Here is a 27607-nt window from a genome sequence, read left to right as displayed (position 1 = left end):
CGTGCACTGGGACCACAGTGATGTGGCATGGGGCAGGGTGGGGGAGCAGACAGACTGATCTGTCTGATCCAAACTTTACCTCACACGTTAAAATTCAGAGCTTTGTGAGTAGAGTTTTGCCTCATCCATGGCAAGAATAAAAAGGGGTATTTTTCAGTACAATACCGCAGACTGTTGATGGAAGCAAAATTATCTTTATAGGTTATAGGACATATGCGCTGCACAGATTCGGCTGCCGCGGAACAAAGCAGAGCCAGCTTGTTCCGACCTTATATAGGTTATTAAATACAGGGGACACATCTGTGGTTTGTAAAGTTTAAAAGAGTTCACAGCCCACCATTTTAGGTTTAGATGAAGAGTCAGCCTTAGGGAAATGTGTGTTTTCTGTGCACAAAGAAAATGAAAGGGCTCCATTTGAACATTAGTACTAAAATATCAGTCTAATACGGAACTATAACACTTTATATCAACTTTTCAGCCACAATGGACAGATCCAGTCTGCAGGAAATCACAGACGTTCTGGCCGACTAATAATGCTGCAGCAATGGGGGTTTTCCCCTGCAGTCTTGCCAGAGAGGCCAGCATGTCAGCGGATCTCTGCCACTCTCGACAAATCCGAGCAGAATTAAAATTGGCTCATAATCCTGATGAACTGACTGCAAAGATAAAGTTTTGAGATGTATATTCTTGCCTAAAAACATTCTAAAACAACTTTTTGCTTTATAAATTAGGGTTCTAAAATTTATAGGTTCGTAAACTCCTCATCTCCTTACAGCTCCTTACCACAACTCTTGCGGCGGACAGTTTTTCTTACTGCATTCAAACCTGCCCCCTCAACAAGCCCAAGGAAAACAGAGCAAAGTACTGGGTCACTTAAGAGACCAAAGCCCCAGGAAAGTGAAATTAGCCGGGTAAATGCGTTACCCGGGATGTAAAAAGCCCCAGGCTTTTGAGTGGCGATGGAAAAGGGGCTAATAAAGGCATCCTAAGCTTCAACTCAGTCTGTTTCTGATTCGTTGAATGATTTGTCTTCATGTTAAAATATTCAAATAGTCAAAATCTCTTGATCATTTGTGCATAGACGTAATTTTTTTGGTCACAGTTAAATATTTGTATCAGATCAAGATAAGCTGAGGAATTACTAAAACCATTTTCAAATGAGAATTTCATTGATTAAGAGGATAAAAATTTTTCCAAATCAATGTGGCCCCATGTGAAAAATGAATTTCAGTCTTTTTTGAAATCATGAATTTACTTTAATCTACCACATTGTGTTGGATTTAGGAGCAGCAGTCACACTCAGACCGAATTATTGCTTGCCCTGTAGAATCAAGAAATCCCTTAAAATAGAACCAACCTGACAACATGAATTAGGCTCAATGAGCCAAAAAACGCAACTCATCCTGCCCTAACCCAAAGAAATTCAAGAGCACATGTCGAGGGAGAGGCTGATCTACCACGATTACTGAAAGAGCAGAGTAGCGACTCATCCAGGAGGTCACAAAAAAGCCCAGAAGTATATTTGAAATATTTGATGTCTCACATTCTTGTCTCACATTTGCCCCAAAACCTTCTGGATGATTGCCAGGACTTTGGGAACATTTCTGGTGGATTGACGGTTTGCATTTTGTTACATCTGCCATAAAGCCTAACATTTCACAAGAGAACATCATACTGGCAGTCAAACATGGTGGTGGTAGTTTGAAGGTCTGAAGGCTGCTTCCAGTTCTGAATGATTTGTCATAAATTGAACAAATGGAAAATCATGAAGGAAGATGTTTGGCCTTTAGTTCATGACTCTATTTGGGTTATGCAGCAGGACACTGATCCAAATCGTACTGGCACATCTACTTCTGATGGGCAAACTAATTAACAAACAAGCAAGAGAATATTTTTTAGAATGGCCAACTCAAAGTTGGGCTACAAATCTGATTAAGATGATCCTGCAGGACCTCAAACAGGCTGTTCATGCTTGAAAACCCTTTATCATGGATAAAGTAAAGCATTTCTGAAGCATTTCTTCATAATCCCTGAATTATGAAGTTGTTATAATTAGAGTGATGTGTTTCCAAAACGTAGCACTCTGACAGAGGCTTGTGCAATGAGTTACAGGTAGCAAAGTCTGAATAACCATGGAAATCCATTTTGGGATTTGTTTCCAGGCCACAGGACTCTCTACATTGGGGTCCATGTCCCCTTAGGAAGTACCAGGAACCGTAGTCATCACAGGCACCGTCACCATGGAAAAAAACATTGGAGGAGGAGCAGAGACCGAACCCTTCCCTTGGTGGAGGGAAGAGAGTCTCCAATTTATGGTATAAACCAAAGAGGCCCTTAGTCTTTATTTAATGTTGTTTAGCAAAATGAATAATATGTATCTGCTGCGATTTGTTTCTGCCCTGTGATTTATTGCAATTCGTCCTAGATACTCCTTCACAGCGGGTGCAGTTCCTGTTAGGAGCAGAAGATGACGATGAGGAGCACATCCCCCATGACCTCTTCACGGAGATGGATGAGATCTGTCTGAGGGATGGAGAGGACTCTGAGTGGAGGGAAAGTGCCAGGTGATGTTAATGAAACTGTAATTACATCCACACAGTTGCAGACCCTGGTAAAGAAAAGCCATACAATTGGCCAGGACAAAGTAGTGCATATTTGGGAACTGGAAGGAAAGGGTGTATGGCGTTTTACTAAGAAACTCTGAATAGTGTGGCATGTATTTTTACTCAGCCCTCCTTTTCCCAACAGCTTTGAATAAAATTCACTGCAACCAATTACCTTCATAAGTCTCCTAATAGAGAGAATCTCAGGATATCCAGCTGCTCTGTGAAAAACTCAAGAGGTTTGTTAGAAGATATTAATGAACAAGCAGCATCGTAAAAAACGAAGAACACAGCAGACAGGTCCTGGTTAAAGCTGCGGAAAGGTTTAAATGAGAGTTTGGTGGTAAAACTATCTAAAGTTTTGAACAACTCATGGAGGAATGTTCAATTCATTGTCTGAACATGGAAATTGAGTATGGCACAACTGCACACCTACTAAATTATGGCCTTCCACCTAAACTGATGGACTAAGAGAGCATTAGTCAGAGGAGCAGCCAGGAGCCTCTAGAAGAGCTGCAAAGATCTGCTGCTCTGGGAAGAAGACGATGAATAGATGTTCACTCCACATATCTGGCCTTAATGGAAGAGTGGCAAAATAAAAGCCTTTGTTAAAACAAATTCATAAGAAGTGAGAAAGTTAGCCACAAGCATTATAGGAGACATAGCAAACATGTTATGTTTGCATTCACAAGTGGAGCCTTACTGCTTTTGCAATAGCCCCGCTTGATTTTTATTTTCAAGAAGCTTTATTAGATTTTATACTGGGTCTATTTCATGTTTAATGGACGCTGAAACAGGAAGGCAAAAGAGGGAAAAAAGATGAGAAACACGTTAGACAAAATGCTAAAAGTGAGAAAAGGTGAAAAAGAAAGAAAGAGGAGAGGAAAGGGAGAGCAAGATAACATCAAATCAATTCGAGCAGAGCAGTCATAGCGGTAATCTGTGTGAAACGTAGACTGCAGACTACGTTTAATGTTTGCATTTCAACAGCTTGTTCTTGTATTTCTTCTATATTTCTTTTTATTTTTATCAGACACCTCTATAAAATTATGGTATACTGTTGGTAAATAAGACATATTTTATTTACGTTGATACCCTGGTAAAAAGCAATAAGGACCGAGAGTAAATGAGTGAAGCTGAGAGGGAAAAGGAGAAATGAGAGCTACATGTGAGGGCCCCCAGAATGAACGAATGTTGCTTTTGCAGCTAGAACAGATGGCCGGCCAGTTTGCCGTCTGCTGGCAGCACTTGATCGCAACTCAAACTCCTCTTGCAGGTGGCTGAAGTTTGAGGAGGATGTGGAGGATGGGGGAGAGCGATGGAGCAAACCCTACGTAGCCACGCTGTCTCTCCACAGTCTGTTTGAACTGCGCAGCTGCATCATCAATGGCACCGTGCTGCTGGACATGAGGGCAAACAGCATTGAGGAGATTTCAGGTATTTGCTGCAATGTGATTTTGTCAGTTAGAACTTTATTGATATTCTGAAGAAAGAAAAATGTTTTTATTTTTGGGAACTTGAGCATTTTTGTGTGTACTCTTTGAACATCGTGCATCTGATGTGATGTTGGGAATATAGGGAACATCTACATTTAGGTCAATTTTCAACAGGCTCTGAAAACTGCAGTGATCTTTTAAAGGAGCCTAACCGGGAATGAATGTAATAAGTAACTACACACCCATATCTAACCTGGTGTTTTTGGCAAAACCTTTAAATCAAATATGTTTTTACATTGATGCACCGTACTGTTGGAAATACTGACTCGTAACACAGTTGATCTTAATATATTGGTTTATATTAGTGATGGGTCGATGAGGCGTCATGAAACGTTTCGACACATTGCAACTCAGTGCCGATACTGTGCCGATACTGTGTCACTGAATACTGACACCTGCTGGACCTTAAAAATCCCTACAGGCAACCTGGTTGACAGAGTTAACTGACATTGATTTGATGACCAAGTATACACAATACAATTTAAATCATTGTATGTTGCATTGTATTATTTTATATTTTCATTTGAATTAAACATATATTTGATTTTTTTATACAGTCAATAAATAATGTGAAGGAGGATGCTTGTGGACTGGCTTTTTTATTTTTTTACAAATGGTTGATCGGGCGCTGTGTTTAGTTACCTGACTAATATCATCTGTTCTGAAATCGGACATGCTGAGTATGACAAAGGGAGGAAAAACTATTCAGAGTAGCAATTTTCTACTCAGTGTAGATCAGCCGTTTTTTTCTGAAACGACGCTCAGAATAAAGACGCACAGAGCAACCCGCCCAACCAAAAAAGCGTTGCAGAACCCATCCATCAGTGGTGCGCTCCGATCAGCACCTGGCGCTCACAGAGCGAGACTGTGGTACAACACCATCACACCAGAGTTGCAAAATGGTTAAAAATTAACCATTATTAACCGTTATTTTGTTTACAGTTAAGCTTGGATTTGATTTACTGCGCATCATAGCTCTGCTGTGCGCGCTGCTGTGCGCGAATCCACAGGCGTGCAGCTTAGAGGGAACAGAAACAGTTTGGCGCGTCAGTCAGTTCGAAACAGGCGCTGTATTGGTCACGTGACCGAAACAGTTCCTGTATCGGTCACGTGACTTTTCCGTAGCAATACACACATCGACACGGGTTTCGCTCTATGAGACCGACACATGCGCCGACGCATCGGTGTTGCCGGACCCATCACTAGTTTATATACTGGAAAAATAGGTGGGTTGTCTGATACTTTACTAAATTGGTTCAGACCTGTTTTGGCAGATCTAAACTATTTGTTATCATTTGACAATTATAGATCTAAGCAAAAAAAAAAATATATATATATTTATATGGGATTCATCAAGGCTCTGTTCTTGGGCCACTTTTAGGCAGTACCTACTGTATATGCCCTTGAGAGTTAACGTTATCAAGTTTAAAAAGAAAAAACTTCTACTATAGGTATGGTATCACCACATGACCCTAGACAATTCAATAAATATTTGCATAACACCCGTAATTTTCCTATGAAGCACTTAGTGTTTCCTTGTGTATGAATTGCGCTAGACAATAAATTAATAAATAAATAAAAAACTTGCTTTGTCTTCCGACCAAATAGCTCAGAAGAATTAAACCTAATTGTTTCCTCCTCAGAAATGGTCTTGGATCACCAAGAGTTATACTCACCACTAGGAGATGAACTCAGAAAGAAGGTGCGCGAAACTCTCTTGAAGCAGCACCATCACCAGAACCAGAAGAAGCTGGCCAACCGCCTGCCCATTGTGCGCTCCATTGCTGACATGGGCCGACGGGCGTCAGAGCTCCATCTGGACAAGAATGGTGAGCAATGTGTTACTGACAGACCCCAGTAAACTTCAGAGTTGGAATTCCTTTAAGACACTACCCATTTGTGTATTTTTTTGTTAAGATATGTACTCTGAAAGAATGGATTTCCGCTGTAGGATTTCACAAGATAAACAGTTTTTCTAAAGTTCTCTGATGGAAAAAGATGATGCTCTGATGCTAGTTCTGCTTCTTGTGTATTTGGCTTGATGACATCACAAGATGCTTGAGGCAAGACTTCAGTCCAAATATGCAGATTTTGATTTGGTACAAATTCTATTGGAATTAATCCAGTTATTTTTTTGAAGATTTTGAGCCAGTAGCATATAGTCCAAATTAATCCAGATATATTGTTATTTAGTCAAATGGCTGGTAAAAATCTAAGGGAGCTTAATAGTTGGACTGAGGTGTTGACTTTGTGGTATTCCTTCATCCCGAGGAAGCATGTGGTAAGAGGCCATTGCTCTTTAGCAAGAAACATGCAGCAGAAACCAGGTTTAGGCTGTCATCTTCTGCAACCAGCTATGAGTTGAGAGGATAGAAAAAAGGATAAGAAAAAGAGCAAGGTATAAATATGTCAATAAGGAGTGTTGTTTTTTGGAAATAACCTGCTCACTACATTACAGCTGATAATTACTAAATCCATGGATGTATATTTAAAAAGACTAGGTTATATTTTTAAATGTAAACTTCTAAATATTCCAAGGACATAATTCAAATGATACTTGTAACTTGAAAAAAAAAAAAAGATTTGAACTGATTCAAAATTGTGTTTTGTGGTTTGGTCAGGTCAGCTGACGGCGTCTCAGTCTCAATTAGCGGGTCCTGACGGCAAAGGGGACATCAGCAGGGAGAACAGCGCAGTGGACTTTAGCAAGGTATGTGCAGTGAATGTTTTTTTTTAATTTGTTTTTTTACAGCTGTTTGTGTAAGGTGTTGAAAGAAACTGGGTGACAAGGTGGTGTGGTGGACAAAGTTGTGGCTCACGAAAAAAGGGTTTTAGGTTATAATTGGACCAGAGGATTTTGTGTGGAGGTGATGTGTCCTTTAACGCTCTATGTAGGCATTCAGGGCTGAGGCTTTTAATCTCTGGCCAACAGTTGCGTGTTCCTTACATGATGCAACATCCAAATAAATGTATTTCTGGCATGATGACACACTTTATAGATGTAGACTAAAGATAATTGATTTTTGGTTTTAGAATAAATAGGACCCCAGTAAGTATTATTTAAAATATTATTTAGTGCGCACAGGTGAGTTTGCACTAAAAGTAGCTCTTAAAGATGTCATTTTAGGAATAATTGTAGAATTTCCTGAATTCTAACATTTTTCTTAGAATTTTACCTCAGTAACATAAAAGTTATTCACAAAGCATCTTAGGCCTTAAGAGAGCACCTAAACTAAAAAAAAAATGTTAGGAGTGGTGAGGAGGACTTTTAGAGAGCCTAAAAGTGTCTTAAGCAGGGAAGATGGTGGAGACAGAGAGAGCTGATTGGCTGATCCACCACATGGGAAGTGGAGGAAATGAGCGCATTATCTTCCATAGCAATCACAAAATAATTAATATGTGTATAAAAAAAAATATTTTTTATTTTTTTTCCCATAGAGGGAAAGATATTCGTTTCAGCGGCCCAAGACGTTAAAAGTGGAGTAATGTACAAATAATATAGTACAGAGGAATTTTTATATTATTTACAGAAATACTCTCAGTAATAAAGATTTTAGAAGAAATGGAAAAAGTCGCAGAAACATACATAAATACAAGCTTTAGACAAGGTAAAGAGGTGAGACAGTCTTTTCTGTATCGCATTATATTGACAGGAGCTTAAATGGTCATCTAGAAGACGTTTCCTTGTGTGATACCTTCTTCTCTCTGGCTATTGATTGCTGCTTGGAGCAGGTCGTATTGCCAAATCCAATTGCTTTATACAAGCGAGCAATCACAGCAGAAAAGCTGACAGATGAGTCCACAATATGATCAAATAGATGAAGTAGTCAAATGACCAGTATAGTGAGTAAACATAGCAATAAGAAAATCTAAATAATAATGAGGATGTATATTAGGTACATTCAAACATTTTGATGCTGTGTGACCATTATTTAAAGTTTCATCATCATGACATATTTACTAATCCAGTTTAATCGGTTAATTTCTCTCCATTGATTCCTAGGAGCACTTTTTTTGTTGTTTCTTGTACTATCAACCAGTCACAGCTCTTAAAAGACAGCGTCACACCTAGCAACATGGTGAACCACACCTCCTCACTAAGTTAAAAATGTCTGTAATCGCCTTAATCAGAGTTGCTCTCAGCAGCTATCTAAATCACTCCTAATCGTCCTTGGCAGGAATTTTTAGGCTAAGATATAAGCTCCATGAGAGGAGTCTGAGAATCTTTGTGAAACAGAGCATAAGAGGGCTCCTCTAAAAACGCTGAGTAATGATGTTTTAATCATGTGCACCTGTTGTGATACACCTGTGTCAGATTTTAATCATTTTAAGTGAGAATGAATATTGGTCCCAATTCAACTTCCACCATGAATGGCTTTTTTTTTAAATAGCAGTTCACAAAAAAAATTTAATGATTTGATTTCTTCAGCATTTATTGTTCATCAAACTTGACACAGAATCTCCGTATGTCCAAGGATGTGAAAAAAAACAAACAAACACCACAGGCTGTCTAACCTTTTCTCATGATAGTAAAAAGCATGAAATGAAGAAAAAAAAACACTCTTAGAAAAGTCACGTAGGTGTTTGTTAGAATTAAATTTTAAAGATCTACCTTAAGCATACCTGCATTGTCCGAAATATTTTTTAACAACATAAACGAACAAGGCAGAGCATGAAGCTAGTTGGCTTTGGTTAGATTTTTTGGCAGTGAAAAAAAGAGGTAACTTTACAGATAAATTACCTCTCTTTTCATTGTGCATTTTGCAGACCATCTGTCCTTAGAGAGAAAGAGAAAGAGAGAAAAAATACCTAAATGCTGACAGCAGACAGATTAAAAAGGCAAACCGACCTTTGGCAAAAAGCACTCTAAATCAGGGAATCAAAATGCCAATAAAAGTCCAGACCAAAGAAATTTGGAGAAAAATGAGAACACACTGATTCTACAGAGAACAAAGGAAGTCAAATATCCTGCTGGAGTGAGCAATAAATATTTAACAACCCTAAGAGCTGGCAGGAAACAAAACAAAAAAAACATCCCAAACAAAAGAGGATGTAACATCCAGGTTCTAATATCCAAAAAGCAACACATCTGTCGTCTTTAAGTATATCTACATTTAATAAATGCATATATATATATATATATATATATATATATATATATATATATATATATATATATATATATATATATATATATATATATATATATATATATACATTTAAAATGTACTATTTCCATCCAGGTTATTTCTTAAAAATCGTGAAACAGCTCATTTCATGTTGCACAGCATCGGTAATAATCTAACACTGTCTAAATGATGAGAAAATGTTTTTTCATCACTATTTTTTTTTCAAATCACCTCTATTTAGACAGCTTTATTTGCTAAATTTGTATAAACCTGCCACATTTAATTTTTGTTCCTTCACCCCTTTTACTATTAAGCTAATTTAAGATTTCATAATTTCATTTGGCAGTCTGCTAAAAGAGACTGAGATGATTTACTACTATCCCCCCCCACCCCATGTTGTTAAATACCTCTTGACACTTTTTACAGTTTGATAAAATTTACCTTTGGCAAAAATGAGATTTTTATGATTTTTTTAAATTCTCCTTAGCGGATGTTTTATGCTATAAAGTACAACTGAAGCAAACAGTAGACACTTTTGTATTTGGTCTAGCTCTGCTTAATTTTTATATATGTGTTGCCTTTTTGCACTTAGAAGTTATTCCTCTCTGGTTTTGATTAGCATTCACCTGTGTCACATTCCAGTACTTAACTCCCCAGTTTAAAGGTTAATATTTTTTCTGAGCTCCTTGTCAATTTACCCCCCACTTGCTCATCATTTCAGGTGTTTTTTTATGGTGTGTGGGACTTAAATTTATTGCTATAACTTTTGGTGCATCTGTTAAAAATCGACTGAACGATGACCATGCCCGCCTTTTACTTACACTTGGGTCCTTGACAACCACAAACCCTGCCTCCAACAGAAGGCTAGTCCAATCTTCCAATTCCAATTTTCTGATCAATAGAGCTAATAAGAATATGACCATTTGGAGGCTCCAAAGTGTCAACCCCAAATAGTCAAATTATCATTTCGAGTGATAAAATGAGTGACATCACAGCAAGATTTTGTCTCTGTTTTTCCACGCTACATTTTTTTACCCTTTATCCTACTGCACATGCTCCCTGAAAAACATGTGCAGTAGGATAAAGCATATTACGTCAGCATATTAAGCGACAAGTCATTAGATGTGATGTATTTAATTTCTTCACATTTTAATTCCCTTAAAATGCATAGTGAAATGGTATAAAGTTTCTGATTCTGATTTGAAAAAAATGTGATAAAGTGGAGGCCTGTTTCACAAAAAGCCAAATTTGGAAATCCAGGATACGCACTAAAGCCAGGCTTGACATAGCGTGATCAGAGCATCCTGTAGGCTTTATCTGTTTCACAAAGCCCAATCCAGTCTCAGGAAGTCCAGGAGTGAGTAATCCAGCTATATGCGTGTCCCCGGCTGTCTATAAAAGACCATGAGGTCGAACACAGATTTACTGATGAATTGTGTGCGCCAATCTTCAAACGAAACGAACAACATCTTTTGATGGAGGCTTATGAGGAACTAAAGCACATCAGACTCAAGAAAGGAAACACTGCCACTATTATAATGGAAAACACATTTGTTTGATTGAATTTGACTTTGGAAAGTGCCTTGAGATGATATGTATCCTGAATTGGCGCTATATAAATAAAATTAAATTGAATTTAATTTGGAGCTACTTATATGGCAAAACCCCCCCAAAAAACTATTTTCTCTGATCTATCCAATTCTGACTGTAGAAGACACTGTTTCGCTGACCCTTCAATAACTCCTGAAGCCGTAGAGCAGTACAGAGGGGTGAAACTTTTTCAGCAGACAGCCTTCGCAAAACAATGTTCATCTCATATCAGATTTCAATAGTGGTATTAATAATTAATACAAATATTGTTTGCATTTTAAACACTAAGCATAGACTCTAAAACAAATTGAAAGAAGTTAATCTAGGATACATGATATGCAATAAAATTACCTATTCATGATAAAAAGTATATCAACATAATATTCCTTCCATTAACAGTTGTTAAGTGACTGATCCTTATGGTTTGTGTATTGTTTTTGCTTTTGGGGCTGTAAGATTGCATATTTTGCGCACTTGAGGGGAATTCTTTTTTTTTTTTTTTTTTTGAAGGACTCAGCAAATCAGTTCCCCATAGAGTCCCTAACCCTACCCTATTAACTAAGCCTCGCTGTTAGTCTGGTCTGGAGCAGGCTACCTGCACTGTGAAACAGAGGCCAGGCTTAAATCAGCCAGGATAGCTGGAAAATTTCGCCTTAATCTTCTATCTTGGTTTTGTGAAATAGGCCTCAGGTGTTCATGCGGGTTGTGTTTGTGTGGAAAAACTTCACTGGTCCTCTCTTGAATATCAGTGACCCAGTTTATCAATACGAAATGCAATCACTCTGATGTTTCAGTCTAGAACAAAATCCCACACGTCCCACTGAAAATAGAAACAGAACAAGTAGGTCTTTATGGTTTTAAAGATTTAAAGACAGACAAAAAAAACAAAAACAAAACAAGCATAACGAAATGAAGACCAACCCTTTGTTTCCAACATAGGCCAAAGGCACCCAAAGTCAAGCTATGGCCTTTTAGCAAGTTGTGGGTCATTTCATGTTTTCACGGCAAATCTTCTTACCCACATGCGAGAAATTGATAAAAGTCTAACCGAGAATAAATTAAAATGTCTGGTCCGTTTAAGGCTTCTTTATCATGGAAAGGTGGATCACTGCGAGAAAAAGAGCGAGAGGTGAAATATATCATTGCTCAGGTTAGTGAATGAGAGAGCTGGTCTTACAGCTCTGTAGTAGACAGAGGTTATCATAAAGCCAGGTAATCACTAGGAGATCAAAAATATCAGAAATATCACAAAAGACTAAAGGTACCACGTAGGTTGAAAGACAGGTGTCGAATGACTGGCAGCCGGTTCCTCTTAAACTCCAGCTAATGAAAAGCAACCTTGCAGGAGCACGCTGCCCAGCTCCACCCTCTGGGGAAATCTGCACCTCAGAGGGAGAAACACGCCACACAAACACGACACCGCCCAGATATGTGACAGGTCATAGTTTAAATTTCCGCACAACACAATGTAAGACACAGAGAACAAACCTATATAACACATCTGAGCAGACTGTTACGCAACCGTGCGTTTTGTAAAGTGCATTAGGCGGTTATCTTTTACAGGAAGACCATTGAGTGAGGGATTAGGATTATAACTCTTAGGTATTAAAAAAGTATGTCAATGCTGAGTAAAAACACATGAAGAAAGGGTTAGGGTTATGAATTGAACTTTTTGTGCCGGTGAGTATTTCTGTGTTTTTTGTTGGCAGAAACTATTATAAAATGTAATTATGTTCTTTGATTGTATATTTGCATGCAAGTAATGACTGAAAAAAAGGTTTAACCCGCATTCTGTTAATTTTACAACAAATTCTACGTTTTAGGGTAAACCGTAGATTATTATTTATCTATTCAAGTGGTAATTTATAGCAAAAAAACCCCCAATCCTTTAAGAAATTGAAAATGATAACAAATGATAAGACAAAGCTATCACTGGCAGTTGTTATTGTCTTGAGATGCATCATCTCAATAAAGGAACAAATAACACTCCAGTGAGCACTTGTCATCCTCATGAATTCATCACAGAAAAATCAACACCTTCAATATTAAATTCCCACCCCTAAACAACAAAGCAAAAAAGACGAGATATCTGGTTTGCTTTTGTGCATATTTGTGAATCTCCATTTTGTAACAGACTAGCCCTTATGTGGCGTTATGCAATGGTTTAAGGTATAACCTCTATTCCGATGCTCTTCTGTAATATTACATTCACACATCTGTGCCCTATTTGATCCTGGAACAAACAAACCAAGCACAGCTGGATTACATTCAGACTGGAAACTGGTTAAACTCATACGTTGGGGGATTTATGGGAGGATAAACTGTAAATAAAAACCTCCTCCTTTGAATTCATGCTCCTAGAACTCATTAATTTATAGCCAGATCTGCATAGCCAAACCGTACAGGAGGTTGCACCTTGTGTCCTTTTTTTTCCAGATAGACCTTCATTTCATGAAGAAGATCCCGCCGGGGGCAGAGGCCTGTAATGTGTTGGTGGGAGAGCTGGAGTTTCTGAACAAGCCAGTGGTGGCGTTTGTCCGTCTTTCCCCTGCAGTCCTGCTAAATGGGTTGGCTGAAGTCCCAATTGCAACAAGGTTTCTGCAGACTGACACAGCTTCTGAACCCTATTTGACATTCCTTGTCTAATAATCACCTACATTATGATGATCTCTTTTTAATTTCAACATCTCAATTTTTTGTGTGCATCTAGGTTTCTGTTTATTCTGCTCGGACCTTTGGGTAAGGGGGCTCAGTATCATGAGATTGGGAGATCCATAGCTACTCTAATGACGGATGAGGTAAGCATACCCTGAAGCCTGTATGAGTCACAATACAAACCAAATATTTCTCGTATTTTTTGAAACTCATACAGTTTGATTAAATGTTTGTCAGATGTCATTCTCAGACTTTCTGCACTGTGAATAAATTCACAGCTCAGCCGAACTCAGAACAAGCCCTTAAGTGGTGGAACATTTCTAAGTGTGAAACACAGCTCAGAGCTTTCATAACTTGCTTTTGGCGATTAGTCAGGCCTCATGTGCTCTGTTTTGTCCAGAAATTATGTTTCATTCTCCAAGACTGTGAAAAAAAACTATCCAGGCTGAAATTGATTCTTTAGAAGATACACTAAATGAATGAAAATTTAGGTAAACCTATCACAAATAGAATATCATTTCATATATTTTATTGCCGCGTTTCACACAAACAAAAACAAATAAAAAACAAAACAAAGTTTGGCTGCAATCAGGATCTTTACTTTGTTCTGTCAATATGGTGTCTTCCAGTGATTGGGATGATTGATTTAATAAATACTGTTCTTGAGTCTGTTGGAATAGGTTTGTAAAGTTCTCAACCTTTTACTAGATCACAGTGGAGAAATACGACTGTGTCCAGGGTAAAAATGGAGTCTGATGCATTGACATTAACTTTCTTTTGGAGTCAGTGGTGTCTAAGACAGTGGAAATATAACTGATTACACCTCAATGACAGATATGGCAGGAAGAGAGGAGGAGGAGAACAACATATTTGAACCTGTATGTTATTTATAATCACTGAAGATTGATTGAGGGCAGGCAGGGGACTGAGGGCACAGAGGCAGACCCAAGCGTAGGGCAGGCGGAGAGATGAAGATTGAATCCGCTCCTCTCTGCATATATAGGGAGGTGGTGGTGTGTGCAGACAGCAAAAGGTTCCTGGGCATTCACATCTCCTCTGACCTCCCCTGGACTGTGAACAAGTCCCACCTGGTGAAGAAGTCTCAACAATGGCTCTTTTTTTCTCAAGAAAATAAAACAGACTGGACTTTCTGCTCAGCTGCTAATAAACTTTTATAGAGCTACAATAGAAAGCATTTTGTGTCTCAGCATGACAGTGTTGTATGGGAGCTACACGGCACAAGAGCTCTAGCACGGGTGGTGAGGACAGCACAGGGGATTGTGGGATGCCCTCTACAGGATCTGGACAAGGTTTATCCTGCACAAGTCCAGAAAAGGGCCAGACGTATAGCCATAGAACCCACCCACCCAGGCAATTTACTTTTTGTTCCACTTCCATCAGGGAATTATTAAGGAACATTAAAACAAAAACTAATAGACTTAAAAACATCTTCTATGCCAAAGCTGTGAGGGCTATTGCCCCCTGCTGTGAATCAAATAAACTACCAGCCCAGTTTATAGTCTGCTACATGTTACAAACATACTACTGGTTCCACAGGGTCTTGATCCGATGAGAATTATTTACACCGTCTCTCACAGGCACACTTCAGTTTCTCAAGGAATGTCTGTTTGGACGTTCATGCATGTTGTATAGTTCCTTAACCTGAAGATCTAAAATGTTTTGCACAGTATTGCGGACTGCTTCCTGCCTTTTAGACTTGAAAATGAGTCTATAAGTTGCTAAGGACTATTTGCACGCTTTAAGCCTCTCACAGATGTTGTTGGTCAGTGCACTCAACTGATTAAAAAAAAAAAGTTTGGCGAGATTATGTATTGTTGTATCTGCATGTTATATGTAATTTGTGCACATTCTGAGCCAGTGTCAAAAAAATAAAAAATTTAATTATGGTAACACCTAATGACAATAAAGATTCTTGATTACTATAATCAGAAATCAGGCCTACAACAGTGGTGTTTTCAGCAAACCTTACTATCATGTTAGAGGAGTGAATGGGGGAACAGTCGTGAGTGAATATGGAATAGACAATGGGGCTGAGGACACATCCCTGGGGTGTCCCTGTGTTCTGGATGAAGGTTGATGAGGTGTTCATATCCATCCGAATGATCAGGGGTCTATCCCTGGGGAAATCTAGAATCTGCCTGCACAGTGAACTGCCCAGGCCTAGGTCGCTCAGTTTATTAACCAGTTTATGGGGAACAATAATGTTAAACACAGAGCTTAAGTCCACAAACAGCATCCTGACGTAGGCGTTGTCCTTCTACAGGTGGGTCAGGGCTGTTTGGAAAGCTGTTATTATTGCATCCTCTATTGACCTCTTTAATCTATATGCAAATTGCTGTGGGTCATGGTCAGCAGGAAGAGCACTTGTAATGTGTGGAAGAGTTTTTTAAGCATTTGGTGATGATTGGAGTAAGAGCAACCGAGTAATAGTCATTTACACACCCAGCTGTTTTTTTCTGTACTGGAGTTATTGAAGCAGCCTTGTGGGAACAACAGAGTGAAGCAGGGACAGGTTGAACATTATGGTAAATTTTGCTGTTAGTTGAAATGCACAATTTCTGAGGTTCCTTCTGCTGATGCCCTTTCGTACCAGCAGCAGCCTTCCTTGTGCTGACTTTCAGCAGGTGGATCTGACCTGGTGTTGGGTCAGCTGTAACATCTCCTCCTCTGTCTTCAGTAGTTGAGTGTGGGTCTCTGTGGCTCCTCGGTTGAAGCAAGATAAGAAGTAGTTCTTGGGAGAACTACTATCCTTTTATCTGACCAGAGATTTAATGACCTGCCACATGCTTATGCTATTGTTTGTGAAAAGTGTCCTTCTACGTCCTCGTTGTACCGTCTGTGTTCATCCTCTCTGATTCCTTTGTCCATTTTCCTCCAGTCTTCTTTGTAGGTCTGCAGGTCCCCAGAATAGGGTACAGTAGTTTCACAATGTGATGTTCCAACGATTCAGTTTATATCTAAGTAGAATTGATGTTGTTGGTTAACACAATAAGTTTAATATAAGAAATATAGGATGCTTTTTTATTCTCTCACTTTACTCTTACATACCTAAGTAAAACCAACCAATCATTCAGTGTAACCGACTGTCTTCTGAAGCCAGCCGACAAATAGTGTCCACCTGTGTCAAATTTAGTCTCAGTATAAATATAACTGTTCTGTGAAGGCCGCAGAAACACACCAGAATGATTTTAATAGCTCTGAATATGTTCAAAGCTGTTTATAAAAGAATTTCCCAAACACCTTAGGGACCTTACATCATCTAAAAATGGCACAAATGCCAACTTAAAGACATGGCTGTCCACCTAAACTAACAGGCCCAAGACAAGATGACCATTAATTGCGCACTCCACATATCTGCACATCACCCCGAACACACCATGTCCACTGTGAAGCATGTTGGTGGCAGCATTATGCTTTGAGATACTTTTTTGAGCAGGAACTGGATTGATTTAGCAAACTACAAGACACTCCTATAAGAAAAGGCAGATTCACCTTCCAGCACAACAAATATACAGTCAGAGCTAGAGTGGGATTGTTTAAATCAAAACATATTCATTATATCACTAAGAGCAAAGCCTCTGATCTTTTTCTCTATTTCCAGGTTTTCCATGATGTTGCCTACAAAGCTAAAGACCGGAATGACCTGATTGCTGGGATTGATGAGTTCCTTGATCAAGTGACCGTCCTGCCACCAGGAGAATGGGATCCATCAATACGCATAGAGCCACCAAAAAACGTACCTTCTCAGGTTAGTACAAATCTGGTTTTACACGTTTAGATTAAGAAAGGTTTGACAAGATAAAGGATGCTGCGTTGTTAATCAAACAGGAAAAGAGAAAGAAAAGCAATCTTTTACCAAACGGCTTAGTGGAGGGTGAAGATGAGGATGAAGACGATGGCCACGGTGGTCCAGAACTACAGCGTACTGGGAGGTATTCAGAAATGTCCCTATCAACATTAAAATAGTCACATTTTTTTTGAAGTACACGTGAAATTTAAACCTGACATGAATTCTGTAGCTATAAAGATGTGAACACATTAGTCAACAACAGCACAGCATGCAGCAAATAAACGTTTAGCAAAATCTTTTTTTGTATAAAGACTATTTTTGATTTTTTTCCCCATATGTTCAGACTTGGTATTTCAGACACACAGTATGGAGATAGAAAATGTATTAAAAACAAGCTGCAGCGCCTTCTCCTGTCATTTTGTTAATAGGGAGGGTAAGTGGGTAACCATGAGTCAGCACATTGTGCACCACTTGGCATCTGCCCATCGGTTTTTAGATATTCTTTTGTATAGAAGCAGACTGTATCAAATTTGGTATTAACAAAGTACTGATTTATCTATTTATTCGTTGAAAAATTATTGCGAAATCTGTAGAAGTTGAGGGAAACTTTTCAATGTTCAATGTTGGAGAAGAGTTTGTCATTTCTGTCATTTCAATTAACTTGGTGGCGAAAAGAGCAGAGGGCAATATAGTAAAACATTGCCTGTCATTTCAATTTATTTTAATTACATTTTGCCCAAATAATGAAAGCGAAAGCCTTCAAAGGTTGATCATTTGAGATTAGACAATTTCATCTTCTGTACACGAGAAGATAAAATGTAATTTCCTGATATTTCTGTAAACACCTTCTGGAAAAATGCTGAAAAATACCATATTTCCTCAAAAGCTCAGTCTACTGCTGAATAACTATTTCTGGAGAAACTTGAGCCATAGTTCTGTCTGGAAGGGGTTTCCATGGCAACATCTATTTTTTTTTCTAATCTCTATTTGCAGCTCTACTTTTTCATCATAGAACCCATCGCACCAAGCCAAGAACTCATCATTAGGAGGAGGGACTGGAGAAAACATAACTTTAGGATTAGGAAAAATAAAGTGTTTTGTTTATACTACTGATGAGTATATTTCAATTTATATATAAATATTGTTTTTTTGTTTAGGTGGTTTGGTGGCCTTATTCAGGACATCAAGCGCAAGGCCCCCTACTACCTGTCAGACTACTCGGATGCTTTTAGCTTGCAGTGTGTTGCCTCTTTCTTGTTCCTCTACTGTGCCTGCATGTCCCCTGTCATCACCTTTGGAGGACTTCTGGGCGAGGCCACAGAGGGAAGAATAGTAAGCTTTGTTATTGTTGCCTTTTTTCCAGCGTTGCAATTAGTTGTACTTTAGCATGATCAGAACTTTTTAAATGAGTTTACGTGAACACTGTCTATGTTTCTTGTTTCTTTATAATCTCCAGAGTGCAATTGAGTCACTATTTGGCGCTTCACTGACTGGAATAGCCTATTCCCTGTTTGCTGGACAGCCCCTCACCATTTTGGGAAGCACAGGCCCTGTGCTGGTGTTTGAAAAGATCCTTTTTAAATTCTGCAAGTATGCTCTTTTAAAATGTGATTGACAGTATAAATTGTTTGTAAATGCAACTTTAAAGGCCATATATAATTAATGCAGAACTTTTTCCTTGTTGATCGTAAGAGGCATTATTGTTTCCATGGCCAAAAATAAGACATATGTGGATAAAAAAGAAAAACAACAAAGCATATGCCAAGGAGACTGAGAATACAGCGAAAGGTTGCTTCAGAAGGATGATACGTATGCAACACTAAGCTAGGATGTGCGTCACATAATAACAATGTTCACCGAAAATAGAAGCAGTGAGTGCAAAGGCTAAAGTTGAAACGTGAGTTCAGAAGGGAAAGCTTTACATGGTAATATATCCTGGGAGGAAAAGGAACTGAAGGGAACTTTTGTCCGAGGGCAGTAGATTGAAGACTTAACATACCAGCACCCTACCAAAGGATTTAAAAGCACTCTGTAGCAAGGTCGGTCTGTAATTTACCACTGTTGAGAATGAGCGCTTGTCACAAAATCTCTAATGAAAAAAACAAAAAAAAACCACATTTGGCAGCTTTCAGAAAGAGATCCTTCCTGCTTTCGTTCAGAGCAGGATTGTTACTCTGATGTGCACATCAAGCATTCGTCTGCATATATTTAAAAAAACACTGTGTCATGTATCCTACTTTCAATTAGTGACCTGCAAATAACAATCAGTCTGTGTTTTATAGTTGTTTTTTCTAACGAACGCCAATTAGTCACATCAAACTACTTCTACACACTTGGTGATGGGAAGGAAACTCATAATACTGATTGAAAGTGGAAAGCTACAGTCAAACACTCTTGCTTTCATTGCTCAAAGGAATGAAATGATGCTCCAGCAGCTAATTATTGTATTGTAACAGGAGGGTACGATGGTTTGTACTGACAGAGGAGTCATTTAAAGCAAAAACAACAGTAAAGCCACACATTCTTACTTTAAGCTCACAAACAACATATGCAATTTTTTTGTGGTAGCTTAGTTATCGCTCGCTGTTGCAGCTGTGGCACAAACTGTGTCACGCCCCCCCTTCCTCACACTCGGGTTGCTATTTCCCTTTAATCCAAGATCCTAATTGTTATGCTCATAATCTTGGAGCAATATATGCTTCCAACAAAGATTCAGTTTTACATGAGCGATGACAAACAAAATTTTAATCTCCTGTTTAACTTTCCCAACGTTTATCCACACTTCCTGCACAGTGGTTTCCGTGGAAGGGCAGGGGTGCTCATTTGGGCCCCTTTTTGTGTTCTGATAATTAGGGCCATATTACTGTTAGAAACATTTTGTTTTTAATCAAGAAAACTGTTTTTTTATTTATTTAGACAACCCATTTTGTGCCAAAACTGTGTGTTTTTAAAACTATTTGTGTGTGTGTTTAAATGACAGACTAACCAATTGTGATTTATTGATATTTTGCATTTCCCAAATTTTTTTTCATAATAAAATGTTTGGCCTTTAGAAATTACCAAATCTTTGTATGTAAGGTATAATGTTTAATCATTTTAGCTATGCACAGCCTTCTATGATCTTCTATTTTCATTGTCATGATATTCTCAAATTCACCGCATTACAGCCAACAAATAATGTCGCTTATTCTTTCCCCGCCCAGGGAGTATGGCTTGTCCTATCTGTCACTGAGAACCTGCATTGGCCTGTGGACAGCTTTCCTCTGTATTCTGCTGGTGGCCACAGATGCCAGTTCCCTTGTTTGTTACATCACCCGTTTCACGGAGGAAGCGTTCGCCTCGCTCATCTGCATCATCTTCATTTATGAAGCGTTAGAGAAACTTTTGCACCTGGGGGATCTCTATCCCTTCAACAAGAACAACGACTTGGACAAACTCACCACATACTCGTTAGTAGACGTGTTTTTCTTTAGTAGTTAGAAAGCGTATTTCTCGTAGCTACAGCGTAAACCTACGTTCATGGATTATTGGGTGAATAAAAATGTTGATTTTCTGTTTCAGATGCGCTTGTGTTGAGCCTTCGGAGCCGACTAACGGTACTGTGAAGTTTTGGGAGGTCAACAACATAACTGCCTCAGAAATTTACTGGGAAGCCCTGGAGGTGAAGGTATGACTAACTACCATTGAAGAAATTATATTCCCCTCCAGCAAACTGAAGCAAACATTTAGGTCACATTATTGACTTCAACAAAAAGTGGAAAAAAAAAATACAATAAATAAATAAAAAAACTAGAATTTTCGTTTTGCCTATCTTAAAGTGGCATGCTTATCCAGATGGATGAGACGAGACCAGATTAAGGACATGCGTACTGGATTATACTGGATTATATTAGATTAAAGGGCACTAAAAAGCATTATAAAAGCACATTATTGGTTTGAGGAGTTTTTTTGTGTTTTGTTTTGTTTTCATGGGTATAAAAGCTCATGAATCCTGTCTGCTTATTTCTAATATAATGTGGCAATGTCTCTGCACTGCTTTTTTTTATCTTGCAGGACTGCATTGAAAAGAGAGGGGAGTTTGTGGGGACAGCCTGTAGTCCTAATGGACCCTACGTTCCTGATGTTCTCTTCTGGTGTGTCATTCTCTTCTTTTCTACTGTTATCATGTCTGCCTTCCTCAAGGAGTTCAAGTTCAGCAATTACTTCCCCACAAAGGTACTAAGGCTCACTGTGTTAATGATCATTGTGCTAATATGAGTGTGAAGGATGAATGGGTTGCAAAGTACAGCAGTACACTCTTGTGGTAATTCACGGGTATTGCATGACTGAAAGAAGGAAGACTGACCATTGGTGTTTTTTGTTGACTGACTTTCCTGTCTGTTGCTAACAAGCGCCTGTCCAATCTGTAGTCACGTTTTCAAAACTCTAAATACAATTAGCACAACACTGGTCTGCCGTGGCCATGTCATTAACACATCCCATCCCATTTTAACACGGTGTGCTTTTCTATAATGCGTACGTTGTCTCAACACACACACATTAAAACCCAAAGCCAAACTTTTACATCAATTTGTGTCTTATTTTTAGATGTTTACACGGAATACATCGGAAGAGATGGCCAAACATAGATGAAGCATAAAAACCTGTTCTTCTGCCATGAGATCAAAAACAAGACTAAAACCATTATATTCAATTTGGTTTATTTATGTAGCACTGATCCACAACAACGGCACTTAACAAGGCACACACATTCAATTCATATCCACAAATATTACTCAAATTCAGTCTTAGAAATATAATTACATTCACTCACATAAATGCTAATTTGAGCTATAAAACAATGTGTTCAAATTTAGTTTATACAGCCAAATGGTAAAAGAAAAAACAAAATTCCTTCTTGAAGCCCTGTCGATGGCATTGAATCATTACCTCTGCAGCAAACCCTACCTCCTGAGCGAACAGGTTTGATGAAAGAAAAGGAGCCACTCCCTTTTACATACCGGGAAGAAACCTCAAGCAGAACCAGGCCCAGTGTGAGCGGACAACTTTGGGTATAAGAGTACAGAGTAGAAAGGAAAAAACAGAAACGCTGGCCTTGGAGTGCTCACTACTTAAAAAAAACCCATCTGATTACAACATAAACTGATATCATACATTAGCTGACACTTGGATAATTAAGGTAGATAAACAGGGCTAATCAACGCTGATTCCAGTTTATTTATTTATTTATTTATTTTCCATTTTCCCTGGAAAAATGATTCCAGTTTATGAATTTAACCCAAAGACTGGTATTGAAGATCTTTTAATTACACTGACAGACATGCAAGAGATGCTTTTGGGTCTGACGTTATCCAGAGTAGCAAAATAAACCCGGGAGAGGACAAAATATTGCTGGACAACAGAGAGGATGATTAAGAAGTGGAGTTGAGGACGGACGAGGACAAAGAGGAGGCGTATGGATGTATGGAGCTGGAAGGTCCATGACCACCATCCACATGACCACATGTACCATTTTGATGCTATAGATTCTTGCAGTAGCAACATCTCAGCCAAAGAGTACCAGAGATGGATCCGGCAGTCCAAGTAGTTTTATTTGTATCCTAATGGTTCAGGTGAAATCAGATGTGTTGTTGATAAAAAAAAAAGAATTATGGCCTTACCCTGAAGACTACAGGGACTGGAAAAATAGTCTCTTGTGTTTTGAAATTTGCTGTTTGGTCAACTCTGTGGTGTAGATGTGGGCTTGTGTTAAGGAATCTTGACAAACATCTCAAGTATCGTTAAATACTTTTCAGTAATTTTAAAAAAACTTCACTCACTTTAACCGTTTTATCTTTTTTGTTTTTAGGTGCGGTCGATCATCAGTGATTTTGCTGTTTTCCTCACCATTCTCACCATGGTCTTGGTTGATTATGCCCTGGGCATCCCCTCTCCAAAACTGAAGGTGCCCAATGTGTTCAAGGTAGGGAGGATAACTGAATCAGATGTTTCATAATGTGTGTAAACACATTTTTTTCTTTGAAAGGGTGCAATCAATCGTTAAATCTATGTTGAATTACATTCAAAGGCTTTTAAAGACCTGCACAGTGAAAAATATTTTATTTGTATACACATTGAACCTTTTGTTATTTTATGGCAACCACATACATAAGCTCATTTTATTCCTTAGTTGTTGTTTTTTTAATGACAGACACAATGCAGTTGCTTACTTGTCTCCTGGAAGGAAAATTATGTATCGTTATCTACAATTTCTTTTTACAAATAAAAATCTGAGAAGTGTGGCATGCATCTGTATTCAGCCCCACTGATAAAACACAGCGAAGAAGCAACATTGTCTCTAATTAAATGTTACAAACTCCAGAGAATGATATCTTCTGTACAAAACATTATTTAGGTCTGGACTTTGACTCAGCTCTTCTAAAATATAAATAATTCTGATCTAAATCATTCCATAATAGGACTGTATATATATTTAGGTTGGTTGTCCTGTTAGAAGGTGAATCTCTGGAGGAATTGGTGAATCAAGTGGCGTCGATGTCACATTACTTACAGCACCGTGACTCGGTAAAATCCTTCTCTGCCATGGTGAGTTGAACAAACAGGAGGGACTGGCAAGCGGATAGACGGCCCACCTATTTGATGACGTGGTGGGGCATGCTGGAGGGAAAATGGCTGCGTTGTCAGTGCGGATTGTTTGCGAGAGAGAAGCCAAATGTCAAACCAATGGCAATCGCTCGAGGCGAAAAAACTGGCCTGGATTGCATTCAGTGTAAACACACCATTACACTGTTTTAAGCTATTCCAGAAACCAGTCCCTGCACTGTCTGCTGTGTTCCTTAATCTTCATGATGGTGACTAGGTGACTTATAAAGGCTGTTGGTTGCAACTGATTTCATTCAGATGTGTTAAGAGGAAAGGGTGCAGAACATAAATTCACGCCACACCTTTCAGATTTTTAGGTAAACAGGACAACTAAACGGACACAATGTTTTTTCACAAAATTTATACACAGTACTTTCGGCTGTTCTGTTGCCTACATACCCTATAAAGTAAGCAGAATATTGTCATTGCAACGGGACAAAATGTATCAAACAGTTCAAATTTATGGTTTAACAGCCAACCAGAGATGATCGAGGTTGGTTCATCAACCCATTGGGGCCCAACCCCTGGTGGACAGCAGTCATAACTGTCATACCAGCTCTGCTTTGTACTATCCTCATCTTCATGGACCAGCAGATTACAGCTGTCATCATCAACAGGAAGGAAAACAAACTCAAGGTACTCTCTCACTCTGCCTGCAGCCTTCACACCACTTCTGCATAGAAAAGAACCTGCTTAACATTTTTTTATTGGGTTCTCCCTCCTGCAGAAAGGCTGTGGTTACCATCTAGACTTGATGATGGTAGGCGTGATGCTGGGGGTGTGCTCTTTGATGGGCTTGCCGTGGTTTGTAGCGGCCACGGTTCTCTCCATCACCCACGTTAACAGCCTGAAGCTGGAGTCGCAGTGTTCGGCTCCCGGGGAGCAGCCGAAATTCCTCGGCATCAGGGAGCAACGCGTCACAGGCCTCATGATCTTCATGCTCATGGGCTCCTCTGTCTTCATGACATCAATGCTTAAGGTAGGACAGTATAATTTTAACATAAAAAGTGTTTTTTTATGTTATATTTTGGATGTTTTGAACATTTCAGAAATTTTCGTATGGAGTTAATGCACACCTCTGTTAATTTTTATTTTTGCTGTTCTTAGTTTATTCCCATGCCTGTGTTGTATGGAGTGTTTCTTTACATGGGGGCATCTTCTCTCAGAGGCATTCAGGTAAAAATATTTGGGTTTTATACTTTTTATTTTAGTTTTTCACTTGTAATAGAATTTATGTCGGTCATTAAGTAATCTGAATACAAAAGCTTGGATCCGTTCAGGAAAAAAAAAACTACAACAAACAAAGCTGTGCAATTCAACAAACCTATAATCAAATCATGTAAAGTGAGTACATAAGCAAGAAGGAGAAAATAAAATTTTAATTATCAGTTTATTATATTTCTCCATAAACACATATATCTTGAAAAAAAAAGAATGCAAAAACATTTCTTACTTATGAGCTTGCACACAATGCTGCCCACTTGTGCCAATCATAAAGGGACATTTGATTACTATGTTACGATTCATATTTTGAGTCTTCTAACTCAAAACTACATATTTTAATTCAAACGAACCAGGTAAATTCCCCTTTTTAAACACTTTATAACTCAATCACAAGTGTTTAATATGCAATAATTATGGGAGAGCAAGACAGAACACTGGATATGTTTACATGGACAAAAGTAATTGGAATAAAACGCGTCATGTAAACAAGCCAATCGGAATCATGATCGGATTAAGCTCAATCGAAATTAGATTGTATTCCGAATGAGAGGGGTGGTTTATGCCTATTGCGAATCACATCAACGTGCATATAAACGCTTGTCAGGCTCAAGTTATTCCGAATGTGGCAAAGTGACCCAAGTGCGCATGTGCGCACTTGTGCAGGTGCATATACACACACATTATGATGGGAAAAATGTATTGTGTACCCCATAAACGGTACAATCCGATTATTTAATCTGATTACATTTTAATCTGATCGTGAAACTTGTGCATGTAAACATAGCTACTGATGGTTCCTTGCCAAATTGTGAACCTAAGCTGCTCAACTATAGATTTGACCTTGAGTTGCTTATATTAAACAGACTAAGTTACTAACTTGTAAGCACACAATCCTAACTGATGCATAATAAACACTTATAAATAGGTTATTAAGTGTTTACATATTAATTAATAACATTATCTATAAACCATTTATGAGCCATCTATAAGGGGAGCCTTATTGTAAAGTGGTACCCTATGTAGTAATATAACAATTTTGTATCGGAAATTCATCACACTACTGAGGACTACTGTTGTAGTTCTCATCATGTTTCATATCTATGGCAAAAATGTATCTGAAAGATTTGATCTTTTTTTAATTCCCTACAGTTATTTGATCGCCTCACGTTGTTTGGCATGCCAACCAAGCATCAGCCAGACTTAATCTACTTACGCCATGTACCCCTGAGGAAGGTGCACCTCTTTACCATCATCCAGCTCAGCTGTCTGGTTCTCCTGTGGGTTATCAAGACTTCTAAGGCTGCCATAGTCTTCCCCATGATGGTGAGTAAACAGTGTAGTTGTGATAAATATGCTACTCTTCCACTCCAGGTCATGTCATATGTCAGTGTTTGAAGCTTAAAGCTGTAAAGGTTAAAAGTGTTTTGAAAAGTAACTTCAGCTTTTGTCAAATTAAAATGTGTATTTTTTTTTATTCCCTGTGTTTTATTTTCAATACTGTTTTGCTCATGAACTCAAGCATATATATCAAAACATAGGACACCCTAAGAAAGTCTGCATGTTGTTGACACATGGGTATTCATTATCAATTTTAACAATACTGAAAAAAATCAAGTAATATAAATTAGCAGTAAAAAAGGTAGAAAACACGTTTTTAAATTTTTGTGGGAAATACAATTAAGAAAATGCAATTCTGGAGAGGAGTAAATAGGGACAACCAGGCATCTTGGAGGATATTTTTCCTGGTTAAACCTCAGATATTTAGCTTCGTCTACTTTGGGGGAGAAGTACCGGACTTTCATCAAAAAATATTAACTTATGTTACTCATCTTCAAATCAAACAATAAATACCGAACGTTCATCCAGATAGTGTTTATTTTTTAGCCTGAAAATTATTTTTCACTGGGATTGATCAGCAGACACAAATATTGTAGCGCCATCTGCCAGCAGTACCACAGAACTACCAGAAACAAGATGGAGACAATTAATGCAGCTACTGTAAGAGCCAGAAGACCGTCCTGCCATGGCTCGCAGTAAAGTGACAGCTCAGTGTGGTCAAAGACTCATTTCAGGTTGAAAAAAGAAGCTCATTCAATTTAATTTGTTAATTTTATTTCGACCAAACACTTTCAGCCTAGATAATTATTTATGTATGCAACGAAACCAAATTATGTTACTTCAACTAAAACAATTTACATTTAATTAACCTGCTTTGTGTTTTTAAATCTAGCTTGTTTTTTTTTGTCCTTACGTTACTATGGTTTGAATTAGTGAATGGGTTCCACATTTTCACTTGAATATCTCATATTATCAATTTTTAATTGCATATATTTATTTATTCCCTTTTGGGTAGTTCATTCTGTTCTGTTTTAGAATTTAACTTTAGATTAGCTTTTATTTATCCTTTTTATGTATTTTTGTCACTGTTTTGCCGGGACTGTGGGACAATAAAGGTAT

At 38.3% G+C, this 27607-nt stretch overlaps 1 protein-coding gene across 5 annotated transcripts in view; it reads left to right on the top strand.

Annotated features, from left to right (window-relative positions):
- Positions 1-27607, top strand: part of slc4a10b (solute carrier family 4 member 10b) — a 42456-nt gene that overhangs the window by 10641 nt on the left and 4208 nt on the right. For all 5 annotated transcript variants that reach the window (XM_036139409.1, XM_036139408.1, XM_036139412.1 and 2 more), the window contains 19 exons: positions 2163-2315; positions 2426-2564; positions 3880-4040; positions 5743-5928; positions 6721-6809; positions 13255-13412; positions 13529-13616; positions 17096-17242; positions 17323-17426; positions 18442-18616; positions 18741-18874; positions 20488-20733; positions 20846-20951; positions 21338-21499; positions 23133-23246; positions 24401-24562; positions 24654-24905; positions 25034-25102; positions 26300-26473. In XM_036139409.1, coding sequence (XP_035995302.1) covers positions 2163-2315; positions 2426-2564; positions 3880-4040; positions 5743-5928; positions 6721-6809; positions 13255-13412; positions 13529-13616; positions 17096-17242; positions 17323-17426; positions 18442-18616; positions 18741-18874; positions 20488-20733; positions 20846-20951; positions 21338-21499; positions 23133-23246; positions 24401-24562; positions 24654-24905; positions 25034-25102; positions 26300-26473 — 2819 coding nt within the window. The remainder of the gene's footprint in view (positions 1-2162; positions 2316-2425; positions 2565-3879; positions 4041-5742; positions 5929-6720; positions 6810-13254; positions 13413-13528; positions 13617-17095; positions 17243-17322; positions 17427-18441; positions 18617-18740; positions 18875-20487; positions 20734-20845; positions 20952-21337; positions 21500-23132; positions 23247-24400; positions 24563-24653; positions 24906-25033; positions 25103-26299; positions 26474-27607) is intronic.

This window comes from Fundulus heteroclitus, chromosome 7 (genome assembly GCF_011125445.2).
Source record: "Fundulus heteroclitus isolate FHET01 chromosome 7, MU-UCD_Fhet_4.1, whole genome shotgun sequence".
Classification (NCBI taxonomy): domain Eukaryota; kingdom Metazoa; phylum Chordata; class Actinopteri; order Cyprinodontiformes; family Fundulidae; genus Fundulus; species Fundulus heteroclitus.
This window is presented reverse-complemented; position numbering and strand designations above follow the sequence as displayed.